We start from the raw sequence: 13,284 nt of genomic DNA on the forward strand, positions 1-13,284 counted from the left end.
ATCGTGTATGTGTAGGGTGTATTTCATACACAATCTTGCAACCTGAATGCATCAATGATTTTAAAATGAAGTTTGAGGGCCATGCAAATTACGGGAGTTTTCCGGGAGAAATAAGAAAACGGGAGGGTGCTGGGAGATGACCTTGAAATACGGGAGAAACCCGGGAAAAACGGGAGTGTTGACAGGTATGTTATAATGGCCAGGGGAGAGTGGCTGCAATAATTCCCTAATACACTTGAGGCTATTGTTAAAGCAACACCAAAGAGTTTTTTTTTTGTAGGCCTACCTTAAAATAATGTTTCCAAAATCGTTTCAGTGGTTCATCAACCTGTAACAGGGTGAACAGCACTTCTGCAGTCGCTTTGCGGCCCTCTATCGGCTATAACCGCACGGTAAATTTGCCAGATCGGGTAGCGGATCTGTTCGTTGGAATGAGACATAAGAAACGACAAATTTGACTTGCATCTGATGTCGCAATACATCGTACTTTCATAAATCATGCAACATATTCTACCTTGTCTGTGGACATCGTTATTTGTAAAGCCGGTGCTGGATAAACAAATAGCGTGCGTGCGACAAGGAACGTTCTTTGGTGTTGCTTTAACGTCAGACGTGACATTACAAGCTATCTAGGATTACAGGAATATAAGTAGCCTTTGTTGTTTTCCAACAACATAAAGTGGTTATGGTTATGGTTATGGATACGCTTTTGTCCAAAGTGACATACAAAACAATACTTAAATGTAACGGAATAGGAGAATAGCAATAAAAAACAATGTCAATTCAATCAATAGCCTAATAAAATAAACAATGAAAATGAGGGGGAAAAGCAATAATAAACAATAACGTACATTCAATCAATACTAAAGTGCATTTCTAAAAACTTGCGGACCTTTTATGGACTTGGACCACAAAAAGAAAAAAGGTTAAACTTGAGGGAAGATTACAATTGTACGTGGCGATATTCAACATTTGTGACGTTAATGTCGATGATCGAATACTTAGAGACGTTGCATAGCGATGGTTTGTATTCGCCTAAAGATTCTAGAGCGTTCCGCTATAGAATTCACAAAGTAACAACTTTCCTCATTTCATGGTTTGCGCCGATCAGTTCACACGTATTTTCATATTGTCTCATCTCTCATATTGTATTGACATGCCGTTTCGAAAACGTCGAAAAACCTATCCAGGTAAATATAAAAGAATTACAAATTAATCTAATTATTAAATTACTAAACTAATCATTTAATAGGTTAGTTAATAGGTTATTTAAATAATGTATTAATTTGTTCTCATTTAGCCAATTATTTTATCCACATTTTCATTTTAGATAACTGTTGTCTTGGCTTTTATCCATGTGGTTAATGTTTCAACTGTGGTTAGGTTTAATTTATGTTTAAGGCCTTAGACAATAACTGGCCAATTTCAAAAGCTTCAAAATTGACAGTTTCCCAAAGCCTTGAAAACATATAGACCAGCCCACTATTAAGCACCAAATCTGAATTACTGTATTAGTAAGATATCCTAATATTATCAAACTATAATATTAATATCACAAAAACCAATTCACTATAGACGATCATTGATATGTGCCACTGTCATCTGCTTGCTTTAGCTAAAACTAAGCTGGTACAAGGCCCAAAGCCTGCCACCAGTTACCCTGATCAATCCAGCCCAAGGCCAGCAACCACCTCAGACTCAACCTGCCAGGCCAGTCAGGGTAGCCCCAAGGATCAGAAGGTAAACAGCAGGAAGAGGCCTGGCCAGTATTGCCCACTGCCACAGCCTGCGCCCCCCGCAAGGTCAGGGTCCACTGTACCAAAGCGCAAGAGGGAGTTCAGTTCTAATGAAGGAGCTGAGGTCCAGCCACCAAGGAGACCCGCTGCTCAGGCAGCAGGTGATGGAGTCTCTGCAGTGACCTCATCAGATGCAAAGAGGAGATGTGCTGAACCCCCCCAAGGTAAGAGGTCAGGGTGAGCCAGCTAAAGTGATTCATCTTAGTCAAGGTGACCAACCAAAATAGTAGCACTGGGTTTGCTGACATGTTACTGAGCATGTCCTGTATTGTCTGTGCAGCAACCTTCACTTCCAGCTACTCAGTTGGAGAGCTGCTGGGTTCTGGAGGATGCGGATCTGTCTATGCAGGAATAAGGAAGTCTGATGGACAAGAGGTGAGACTTGCTTCTTTTTTATGTTTTCCATCAGTAACTTAGAGTTAATGCCTATAGTATATATAACTACAGTATTTTTGTTTATCCTTATAGGTGGCCATTAAGTACATCCAAAAAACTAAAGCAAAAAAATACATTATCATGGTAAGTATGACTTCAGCTATTGAATGATTTAAGGAAGCTTCTTCAACACACATATTGCACACTGCCCTCTCCCCACATACACAGCACACTATCCCATCTCCCCTGTCATCCCCCCAACACACACACCAAGACCCCTGGCAGTTGGGTTAGCCCCTTGAGCTGTGGATCTGCCCAAGGTTTCTTCCTTGGTAAGGGAGTTTTTCCTTGCCCCTGTTGCTCTTGGGTGCTCCCTTGTTGGGCCCCCCCCCCCCCCCCCCCAATCCCAATTGTGTCCTTGTATCCTTGTAAGTTCAAAACACTATCCAAACACCAAAAATAGCTAGTGATATGGCTCCATAAATCCATCTTTGTGCAGTGACCACCATCTTGTTTTCCTAAAAGTTTTTTTCTTGCTTCTGTCTAGCATGGTGATGGCAGGCGTCTTCCTCTGGAGGTGGCCCTGATGACTATGGTCTCTAAGCCGTCATCATGCCTTAATGTCCTGAAGCTGCTGGACTGGTTTGAAGAGCCTCTCCACTACATACTGGTCTTGGAGCGCCCCAGTCCCTGTTCCGACCTCTTTGATTTCCTCGGGATGTTTGATGGCCGATTATCTGAGATACAAGCCAGGCAGATCATGAGGCAGGTTGTTGAAGCCCTGATTCACTGCCGCAATTGTGGCGTTTTCCACCGCGATGTGAAATCAGAAAATATCCTGGTCAACCTCAATGATTGGACAGTGAAACTTATAGACTTTGGCTGTGGGGATCTCTACCAAAACAGCCCCTATTGTAACTTTGCTGGTAAGTTTGCAAAAATAACTACTGAAAAATGAAATGTCAAAGGGGGAGATCAGTTATGTGATGTTCTGTCACTTTGTCCTCCCATTTCTCAGGCACCTGGGCATACTGTCCACCCGAGTATTTTCTGAATGGGAGTTACGAGGCTTGCCCTGCCACCACATGGTCTCTGGGAGTGCTACTCTTTGATCTGGTCTGTGGTGACTTGCCATTTAAAAGCAGAGGAGAAACCATTCTCAATCAGCCAAAGTTTACTGCGGGTCTGTCCAAAGGTAAGGAAGTAGTAAAAGCATCTAAAAAGTATAGGATTTTTTCCCTGTTTGTGAGTCCCAGCTTCATTTTTCATTGCGTTGAGACTGACTTTGAGGCTGTTTGCTGATTCAGCGGCCAATCCCAATCCATCTCAATACCATTCCCTTACTATGTTTGTAATAGGTCTGATGTTAAATTGCAACAAATCATAACACCCCTCATCTGGTCTGACCTTTCTGTGTAGAGTGCCATGACCTCATCAATTGGTGTATGAGCACGAACCCCCTTGACAGACCAGTCCTGGAGGACATTCTAACACACAGCTGGCTGTCAGGACAGAACCTGTTTTAAGATACCACAAGCAGAGAGAGGAGGTAAAGTATGAATGTTGTGTAATTAGTGAATCAAAAAACTATCTGTTTCTCATCTAACTGCTCATCATGGGGCAGCCGTGGCCTACTGGTTAGCGCTTCGGACTTGTAACCGGAGGGTTGCCGGTTTGAACCCTGAACCGGTATGCCACGGCTGAAGTGCCCTTGAGCAAGGCACCAAACCCCTCACTGCTCCCCGCTGTTGTTGCAGGCAGCTCACTGCGCCGGGATTAGTGTGTGTTCACTGTGTGCAGTGTGTTTCCCTAATTCACGTATTGGAATAAATGCAGAGACCAAATTTCCCACGGGATCAAAAGAGTATGCTTATACTATACTTAACTCTCATCTAAGATTTGGATTGACATATAGCAGCAGCATTCATATGAACCAACTGTTTTTTTCCCCTACAGCTTCAGAGTTGAACAGGGAAGGGTCACACCACAAGTGAAGCTACTCTTTGACACCAGCATCCACTAGGCCACCAGGACCTTTAGTTGCACTAGACCATGAGGGCCTTGAGTTCCACTAGACCACCAGGGCCTTGAGTTCCACTAGACCACCAGGGCCTTGAGTTTCGCTAGACCACCACAGCCATGAATTTCGCTAGGCCACCAAGGCCTTGAGTTCCGCTATAGACCACCGGAGCCTTGAATTGCACTAGACCACCAGGGCCTTAAGTTCCACTAGACCACCGAGCCTTGAGTTTCGCTAGACCACCACAGCCTTGAATTTCGCTAGGCCACCAAGGCCTTGAGTTCCGCTATAGACCACCAGGGCCTTGAGCTTCGCTAGACCACCAAGGCCTTGAGTTTCGCTAGACCACCAGTGCCTTGAGTTCCGCTAGACCACCAGGGCCTTGAGTTCCGCTAGACCACCAGTGCCTTGAGTTTCGCTAGATGACCAGGGCCTTGAGTTCCACAAGACCACTAGAGCCTTGAGCTGAACTAGATGACCAGGTCCTTGAGTTGCACTAGATGACCAGGGCCTTGAGCTGAACTAGATGACCAGGGCCTGGGGTTTGTTTGCTGGCTCTCTTACTCCTTCTGATACAGTAGACTAATACACATACCATCCAGGAGTGCAGCTCAGTTAAACTTAGGGTCATCATCTATATCATCTGCACACAACTTCAAAGCAGACTCAGTGGGACAGGGTGATATAGACTGAGCTTTCTCACTGGCCCTATACGAACAATCATTGATAGGGATGGATTTCCATGGACACAGGATAGGGATTGTCTCCCCAACATTGGACCTGTGTTGAGCAGCAGGGATCTTACACATGATGATGGAATCTGGACATTTGTTTACCTCTACAGATGCCTCCTCCAGCATTGGACTTAAATAAAGATACATTAACTGTTGAAGGACTTTTGTCATTCTGCATGAGATATTATTATCAATATACAAGGATACAAGGATACAAGGAAGTTTATTGTATATAGTTACTGGAAGTAAGAAATGCAGTGAAATGATGTATGGTGTCAGCCTACCATACAGGGGCAGTGTACTGCAAGTATGGTGAAGGGACTTACTATTGCAAGCAGAGTACTGTATGTATGATGTTTGTGAGTGATGACAGTGAAGATGTGTGTGTGGGCGGGAGGGGAGTGGAGCAGTGACTGTGTGTGTGTGTGGGTAGGTGGGGGCAGTGTGTTGTAAGTATGTAGAGGATGTTGTGTTGGAGAAGATCCTGAAGACAATGTGCTGTGTATGTAGGGGGGGCAGTGTGCAGCAGTGTGCAGAGGCTTACTGTAGCAAGCAGTGTGCTGTATGTATGTGTGATGATGACAGTGATGATGTAAGTGTGTGTGTTTTTTTTGTGTGTGTGTTGGGGATAGGGGTAGGCCATCAAGGACATGGGTAGATAGATGGAGGAGAAATCAAAAATAACAAATAAAAAGTTCTAGTTCTATATTTATGTACATAAATAAAGGACATACATTCAATCATTTTGAATCAGTTTGTACTTTTCTTGATTTAACAGTTTGATTACACTATTACATATATATTACACTAATTGGTCATAATTTGTCTAATTTACCTATTATTTAGCATTTAGTCTGTTTAGAAATAAAATCTTCTCTGACACATTTTAAGTGCACGGGTCAACACAATTGGATGGCAGCATGCCAGAGCCAGTCCAGGTGACATGTGCATTTCTCCTCCACTAGGTGTCAATGAAGCCTGGGAAGATTGTTTTCACAGAGCTATTTTGAGTCACCCTTTTATCTGACGTAGTAGACACTTTGCGCTGTGAAACAGGTATGCTGAGAATATTCCGATTTCTTCACACACCCTGTAGTCTGGATTAGTGGATTTGAGAAGATTGATTCATGCTGTCAATTTCGATGTAAGCTGAGCAGCTGGGCTTTTAAAAACATCAGTAGCTTAGTGGTTGGGTTGTCTTCACATACTTCTTTTCAGTTGTTTAGCGCTGATTACCCACAGACTTCGGTAATCCTCATAGCAGACAAAACAACATGGACATACAAGCATTTTCAGACATTCCTCCTCATTGTTGATTAAGCTCCTGAGGAATGCCCTTGTTGCGAAAAGAATAACAGGTCTTCTATAGCTTAAACAGGAGGAAAAGGTAAACCCAAGGCTGAATTATTATTTTAACAAAGAGACATGTCATCATATGTCATCAAAGGTGCTTTGAAGTCATGCATATCTTTATGATGGACCGTGGCGCCTACTCTCCAACCCGAACAATTACGCACGGTTACGCATTGCCTTGAGCTTGCTCTAGAGAGAGTGGGTTGTCCCTAAAAAAATATTGTCCCAAAAGAGACATTGAATTCACAGCAGGCTACGTAGAGATTTTCTGTTTCCATTTCACATATCTGTGCGTAAACTGAATCTTCCGGTAAAGTACACATGATGTTTTGATTTTTCAGTGCATTGTTTAGTAATAATTTCGATATAGTGTCAACTACACTGCGACGAATTAAGTATTTTGTTTGAGCTAAGTGAGCAAGAAACACACCTTAACGCAACATAAGCCTACAGCACGAGCATTACTACCGCCCCACCTCTTTTGGTTCCCACAACCAACGTATTTAAAATACACTGATAATTATAATATTTTGAAACATAACCTTCAGAAACATCAATGTAGCGGGCAATAGTTCTTTCGTTTATGGATTAATTTGAACATGACATTACAAGATGAAGTGGACAAAAGTGAAATATCACTATTGATTTTGATGTCAATTGACAAAAATCAGATAAGCAAGCCATATATTGCTTTCAAAGGTACACAAACATATAATGCACATGTGATGCATTTAAATCACTAAATATAGCAGCTCACTCCTGAAGATCTGCTACATGAATAAATGGATATATCTGTTCCCAGGCCCCTCAGGTATGTCACAACATATTTTACTTACAATCCACATGAATGTGTTATTATGTGTATGACTCACCGTCTTTTGAGCTGATTCCCGCACTGGTCATCAGAAGAGGCGCCTAATGAGCACTGCGCAATGTGCGCACTTATTTAACCATTTTCTGACCGTGGGTGGAACGTCAGTATGTCGGTTAGTATGTGGAGAAAAAAAAATCCTAGTTTATTCCAATTAACTAAGCAAATAAGCCAGAACGTCATGTATGATAAAAGAAAAACATCGACGCGAGGTGTTTCCAAAAATGTCTGTCCACAGCACGCGCTCAAGCACATTCTCTCTCACCCCCCCCTCTCTCTGTCTCACTCTCTCTCTTTCTCTCTCTCTGTCTCTGTCTCTGTCTCTCTCTCTCTCCCTTTGCCCCTCTACTCCCCCTCTTTCTCATCACAGATTTGTATCGTCACTCCTGCCAGAATCTGTGTTAAACCCAAAGACTGTGGGAATTTTTTGTAGAACTTGTGGACTAGCAGCTGTTCCCAGCTCCCGGCCAGGCGTGACAAGAGTTGCTGTACGATAATATTGCAGGTATGGCGTTGTTATCGGATGATGTGATGCGGGTGTATGTGTCATAGGGGCTCAGAGGTAAACAGCGGTTTTCAAGGTGTGTCCTGGATATGCGGATTAAAAAATGGATGTAAATTTAAAGTGGGTCTCCCGCGACAACGAAATTACACCCATCAAGCTAAGTACACTTCATTTTCAATGTATGAGGTGTTGACTATATGCATAAAATTCAAATAGGCTACTATCAAAAAATATTGATACAGGGCTACTGAAGTGTTAAGACAATGCTAGTTGACTGAAGTCATTTGCAGACTAGTAAGTGGGATTTTAAAGATGATTAAAGGGGAGGTAAAGGGGTTAAGGTTTGTTATTTGTTAAAACAATACTTAAAGATTAGCGGAGCTACCTCTTATATATGTGAAATATGTGCCATTCAAATGTGTTATTTACTAACTTTGATTTTTCACATGGGTGTTTTTGCAGGAAATGCCGAGTCAGCTTGAGAAAGTGGTGGCCCAGAAAAAAGAGGCCATTGAAGCAGTGATGGAGATGTTTGAGAGAGGGGCAGAGGTGCTAGCCAGCACTGTGGGGGAGCTCTTTCCTCTCTGCGAGGCCGCCGCCCCCGTCCTCCGCCTTGCCCTGGACAACGTGCAGAGTAAAGAAGTGTTTTATGTAAAGGAGCAGTTCTTGGTCGTGCGAAACCAGCTGGACGTCCTCTCTTTTCAACTGGAGGACATCGACTGTGAGATTAAGAAGGGCCGGCTGGACACCCAGTACTTTTCAGTTGAGGAAAACCTACGCAACCAGTTCCGCAAATATGTTGACATCCTGGAGGCAAAACCCCAGTTCCGCGAGGTCAAGAGGAGGTTGTTCTTGGAGCACTTCAGCAAAACAGGAGGGGAGAAGAACCTCTGTGTCCTCCATGATGCACTCATGGGCACCAACACGTTTGGCGAATCCATCCTGGAGGTGGTAGAGAGGTACGAGGCTCGCAACAGGAGGGTCCTGGAGGACTTTTGTGTGCGGATGAAGGAGCTCTTCTGCCTGGGATTGATTGCCTTGCTCGGCTACTGTGCCCTCAGCCAAGGGGAGGAAGAAGAGCAGGAAAAGATTCAGGAGTGGAGCGGCAAAATCCAGGAGGTTGAGACCAAAATGAAAGCTGCCATCGAGGCGTGCGTGACAGCGTTCCCTGAGCAGGCGTGCCTGGATGCCCAGAGGCTGGTCAAGGAGAAGGAGAGCAAGAACCTCCAGGACGTAGCCGAGGAGCTGCGGGACTTCCTGGTCCGGAAGTATGACTGGGTCAGCTGGTCTGTCCGCGTGATCAACCACTCCGGGAGCAGCTACCGCAACTGGAGGGCCGGGGAGACCTTCCATCTGGTGAGTGGGCAGGGCTGGTTTGACGTGCTGCAGGTGAACGACACCAACCTGGTGGTCTCCTACAGCTGCTGTCCCCAGCCGGTGCCCAAGGAGAGCATCCAGGAGCTGATGGCAGGGCCGGCGAAGAGGGCGGATGCCAAGGCAGTGGTGGAGGCCCTACAGAAGCAGCTGGCCGGGTTTGTGGTCCACGCCATCAGTCGCCACAAGGAGAGCTGTGCTGCTTGGAACTTTCCGGAAGACTGCCATTACTGGGAGAGGCACAAAAATGTGTCTCTTTGTATTCACTCAGAGTAAGGCAGCTGTTGACAGAACTTTGCTTCGACTTGTTAACTTGTAGTCCAGATTAGTGGTTTAAATGGTCATTTTTTTCGCAAACCAACATTGTGAGTATGGCTTTATATGTGTGCAAATGTATGGACTACAATAACAGTATTTCATGTTGGCCTTAATTTATTTCCTAACTAAAAAAGCATTCAAGTATTCAGTTGCAGACTTGCTAAAAGACATTTCTTATAGTTATTATATATAGAAAATAAAATATAGCATAGTAAAGACAACACCTCATAAATATGTAATGTGTACATCTTTAATATGAACATGATGGTCATATGCACATCTCTCCTCTTCAAATAGTGAGATCAGCCATTTTAAAACAAGTGCACTTTACCTCGTATAATGGCAGCAACAGCCTTCTTTCCACATGCTAACCCTGTAGAGCGCTTCTTGAGTGATTTGAAATTCTGCGTCGTGACAGTGAGTTCAACAGCAGGAGGAAGAGAGCTCTAACTCCAGAGAGACCATTCTCACGGAAATGGGCCTATCAAAAGTGCCCTTCTGTTCTGGCCCCGCACGACTCCAGCTTGCCCTACTTACCACCGCCACGGTGAAAGGGGGCCTGGAAGCGGATCTGTGGACCGTGAACACAATCATTGCTGGCTCCATAAGCCCAGATGACTGTGTCTGCACTCAGTAGGCTACACTTCACTCAGTATCTCAAACGACCAAAGACTGACATCCATTTCATCTGTGTGTAACAAATATTATCCTCAGCATAGAGAGACATTTTGTATATGAAAACTTTAATTAATGTAATCCTATTTTACACATTAAAACTGTCTTTTGAGGCTCAAATGCCTTTAATTAAATGCCCTGCATGTAATCAAAGCCTAACAGTCATTTACTTTTTTCAATTAAACAAGTCACATTAGCTTTTATAGCATTTCCTTTAACACTTCAACTGAGCGTCCTATTGCGCTGTTCACTCTGCTGAACCCTACATCCTCCACTCACCCTCCTCCTGTAATTGAATATCTGGTGCCTATTTTGCGCAGCATGTTTTGTGTAAACAGAATTTGCAAACAACTGTTGACATATATTGCTATTAAATCTCTTTGGTGGCCACAAACACCACTCAGAGCGGCTTGTAATTTAATCACTGGCTTTTGCACATAAGTCAGCATATTCAAACCAGAGCCTCAGTACACCATACTGTAATAGATTGCGAGTAACCTTTTGCACTGCTAATATAAAAAAGACAAGCTCCGAAGTGCTGTGCTCAGCATTGTACAATAACTCGTTAGGCATGTTAGAGGTGGGGAGTGGAGGGGGTCCATCCATCATAACTTAGCCTGGAGAAAGAGAGAGAAAGAGAGAGAGAGAGAGAGAGAGAGAGAGAGAGAGACCGGGGCTTCTGCACCACACGGTTGTAAATCAATGGTGTCAAAATCTATGCTGCAGGGTCTGTAATAGGAGGCGTTAAATGTTGTCGGAGTGGCCATTCTGCTCCCTGTCTTGTCAGTCATTTAAATTGAAAGGAGTATGTGCAGTAAACCCTTGGAAATGGGGGGAATAATAACATTTAAATGCATGTAGTGACAATCATGTGGTAAAACTCTTGCAGTGTCTTCCAATCCTCATTTGAAATGTCCAGAGATCAAGAAGCTGTTGAGAATGTCTTGTGAATATTTGTAGTGAAACTAAACACAATTGACCACTATGATGACCTGAATATTTAACAATAGACTACAACTACCATGAAGATCATTTTCAACACATGTGTGCTATTTCATATCCACTGCATGCAAACACCACTGTCACTGTTGCATCATCTGGTCGGACTTGCTATAGAAATGCCAGCTTCATTATATTTATATTATATATTATGTTATGTATGTGAATCTTTACACATGTCTCAGATTTCTAAGCATGTGTATGTTAACCAGAAACAACACTTTGTGCGAGTGTTATTATTAAAAAAATCAGATGGACCATTAGACACACCGTGCTGGAAACTCCTGAATTCATTAGTGGTCATGTGGGCAGAGCCCTGGCTGCAGTTATTGATCCATGAAGCTCTTATCCCTGATAAAGGCTTTTCTATAGCCACGCCAGAATCCTCACTGTCACTGCTCACATGCCCACATGTTGGACATCAAACTGGAGGTTGTGGCTTTGCTGCTGCCTGTTTTGTGGTGAAGGCAAATGAGTTATGAGAGGAATGTTTTCTCATGTCAGTTTAAGAGTGAAGCTGCTTTAATGCCTTTAGGAGACAGAGGGCGCTATCAACAAACAGATCAACAAGGTTTTGGTGAAGTGGTGTAGCTGGTGGAGCCCGGAGTCAGTGTACACACTCTGAATGTTCTGAATTGGCTGATGTCCACTCACAGGTTCAATTAGAAAAATAAAAGTATTATGTATCTGTAGGACTATCTGTAGCCCCTTCCAGAAGAGGTTTACATCAGACAAATATTTTAAATGTATTTCTTATCACCATCAGATGAGCTGACATTTCAAGATAGAGGAGCTACCCTGTCACTATCACTTGGCATGACATTTGAAGATAGAGGAGCTACTTTGTTATTCTGATAATATACTTTATCAACAGACCACAGGACAGATGGGAGAGCAATTGTATTGTCTCTCAAACTTAAAAAAATAATAAAAAAATAATTTTACTACTTTCAAGTTACTTACAGTATACCTACTCACTACTATTTACTTTATTATGTAATTGCTCTGACGTAACACAGTACTCCATTAACTTGTTAAGTTATTGTTAACTTATCCCTTGCTGCACATGATTAGTGTGTCCTCGTGATTAGTGTGTCCACGTTCAAAAGAACCACATTAATAACTGGTTTGACTTGACTGACGTTTTAGTTCACATATTCTTCTTGGTCCAAAGTCCTCCGATAAGACGTATCAGCCAATATCAATATTTCATAAACAAATGAGTGATTTTTATGGAGGCCAGCATTAGTGGTCCTCAGGAGGAGGTCGATCAATTGCAGGGCGGCCCAGCCTGCCTGGATCTGGGCGGGTAATGACATTACCTCCCCGTCAGAGTGGACCATCGACCAGGGCCCTGCGGCTTAAGTGGGCTAATCTGATAGAAAGCATTAAAACATTTGTTCAGTGACACACAGCAGAGGACCTGCTGAAGCCCTCTAGATTGGCCATCAAAGGCCTGCTTTGGAACGAGGACACACACATCAAGGTCACACAACTCCGGTCCACTCACTGTGAACCCACAGGGTAGTAAGGGTCAGACATTCCATGTTTGTCATTAGCTATTCCAAATATTTGAGATTAATGGCAAATATAAGCTCTCTCTCGTCTTTATGGCAACCATGTAACTCCTCATGCTTCTCATGTGTGCACCGGGTTACCCAGACTGCCTCTGTGGAGTGTAATGCTTCCCCTCACCCACCTCTGTGTTTTCCACTGACCCAAAAACCCCTGCACACTACGCACCCCTGCAGTTTTTGCCATACGTCAGCACACAGGAATCTCTCTCTCTCTCTCTCTCTCTCACTCACTTACTTGATTTCTCTGTCTCTCTCTCTCTCCCTCTCTCACACACACATACAAACACACACACACTCCCCCTCTTTTCTATCTCTCCCTTCCCTATCCTATTCTAGTTATACTCCTCCTTGTTTCTCTCTCTCCCGTTTTCTCTCCTCTCCTTATTTCTTGAAGACGAGCCAAACCATCCCCCCTTCCATTCTCTCCCGCCGTGAGTTCCTGTCCTTCGCAACTGCAGTATATCAGCCTGTCTTGTCAGCGCAGGCCCTTGCAGTAGCAGAGATGCCCACCACAGCAAACATAAACCAACACACCCCGTCTACGAAAGATACGAAGCGTTTTACAGCATATTACTGTATTCTGGAAAGTCTGTATAGTTTTAAAGTGAAAGAGTGAAAGAGAAATATGTTTAAAGTAGGAAAGAGTGATCAGGTGTGGCCACATCCGAGCGTGTCGGAGTGGGTTTT

At 43.6% G+C, this 13,284-nt stretch overlaps 2 protein-coding genes and 1 long non-coding RNA gene across 4 annotated transcripts in view; 2 read left to right on the forward strand and 1 right to left on the reverse strand.

The window, feature by feature from the left end:
* The window catches only part of LOC125306413, a 28,148-nt gene extending 20,752 nt beyond the window's left edge, over window positions 1-7,396 (reverse strand). For both annotated transcript variants that reach the window (XR_007195557.1, XR_007195556.1), the window contains exon 1: window positions 7,151-7,396. This is a non-coding gene — a long non-coding RNA (uncharacterized LOC125306413). The remainder of the gene's footprint in view (window positions 1-7,150) is intronic.
* Window positions 1,095-5,016, forward strand: LOC125306411 (serine/threonine-protein kinase pim-1-like). The gene is made up of 8 exons (XM_048261762.1): window positions 1,095-1,190; window positions 1,616-1,960; window positions 2,077-2,171; window positions 2,265-2,315; window positions 2,719-3,097; window positions 3,190-3,366; window positions 3,591-3,720; window positions 4,128-5,016. Exons 1-7 carry the CDS (start codon window positions 1,157-1,159, stop codon window positions 3,695-3,697), a joined length of 1,188 nt encoding a protein of 395 aa, XP_048117719.1. The 5' UTR covers window positions 1,095-1,156; the 3' UTR covers window positions 3,698-3,720; window positions 4,128-5,016.
* A 100-nt stretch (window positions 7,397-7,496) lies between the features above and the next one.
* Window positions 7,497-10,415, forward strand: rpz3 (rapunzel 3). The gene is made up of 2 exons (XM_048260114.1): window positions 7,497-7,654; window positions 8,117-10,415. Exon 2 carries the CDS (start codon window positions 8,120-8,122, stop codon window positions 9,302-9,304), a length of 1,185 nt encoding a protein of 394 aa, XP_048116071.1. The 5' UTR covers window positions 7,497-7,654; window positions 8,117-8,119; the 3' UTR covers window positions 9,305-10,415.
* Window positions 10,416-13,284: the final 2,869 nt, after the last annotated feature.

The sequence above is a fragment of the Alosa alosa genome, chromosome 13 (genome assembly GCF_017589495.1).
Source record: "Alosa alosa isolate M-15738 ecotype Scorff River chromosome 13, AALO_Geno_1.1, whole genome shotgun sequence".
Taxonomy (NCBI): Eukaryota; Metazoa; Chordata; class Actinopteri; order Clupeiformes; family Clupeidae; genus Alosa; species Alosa alosa.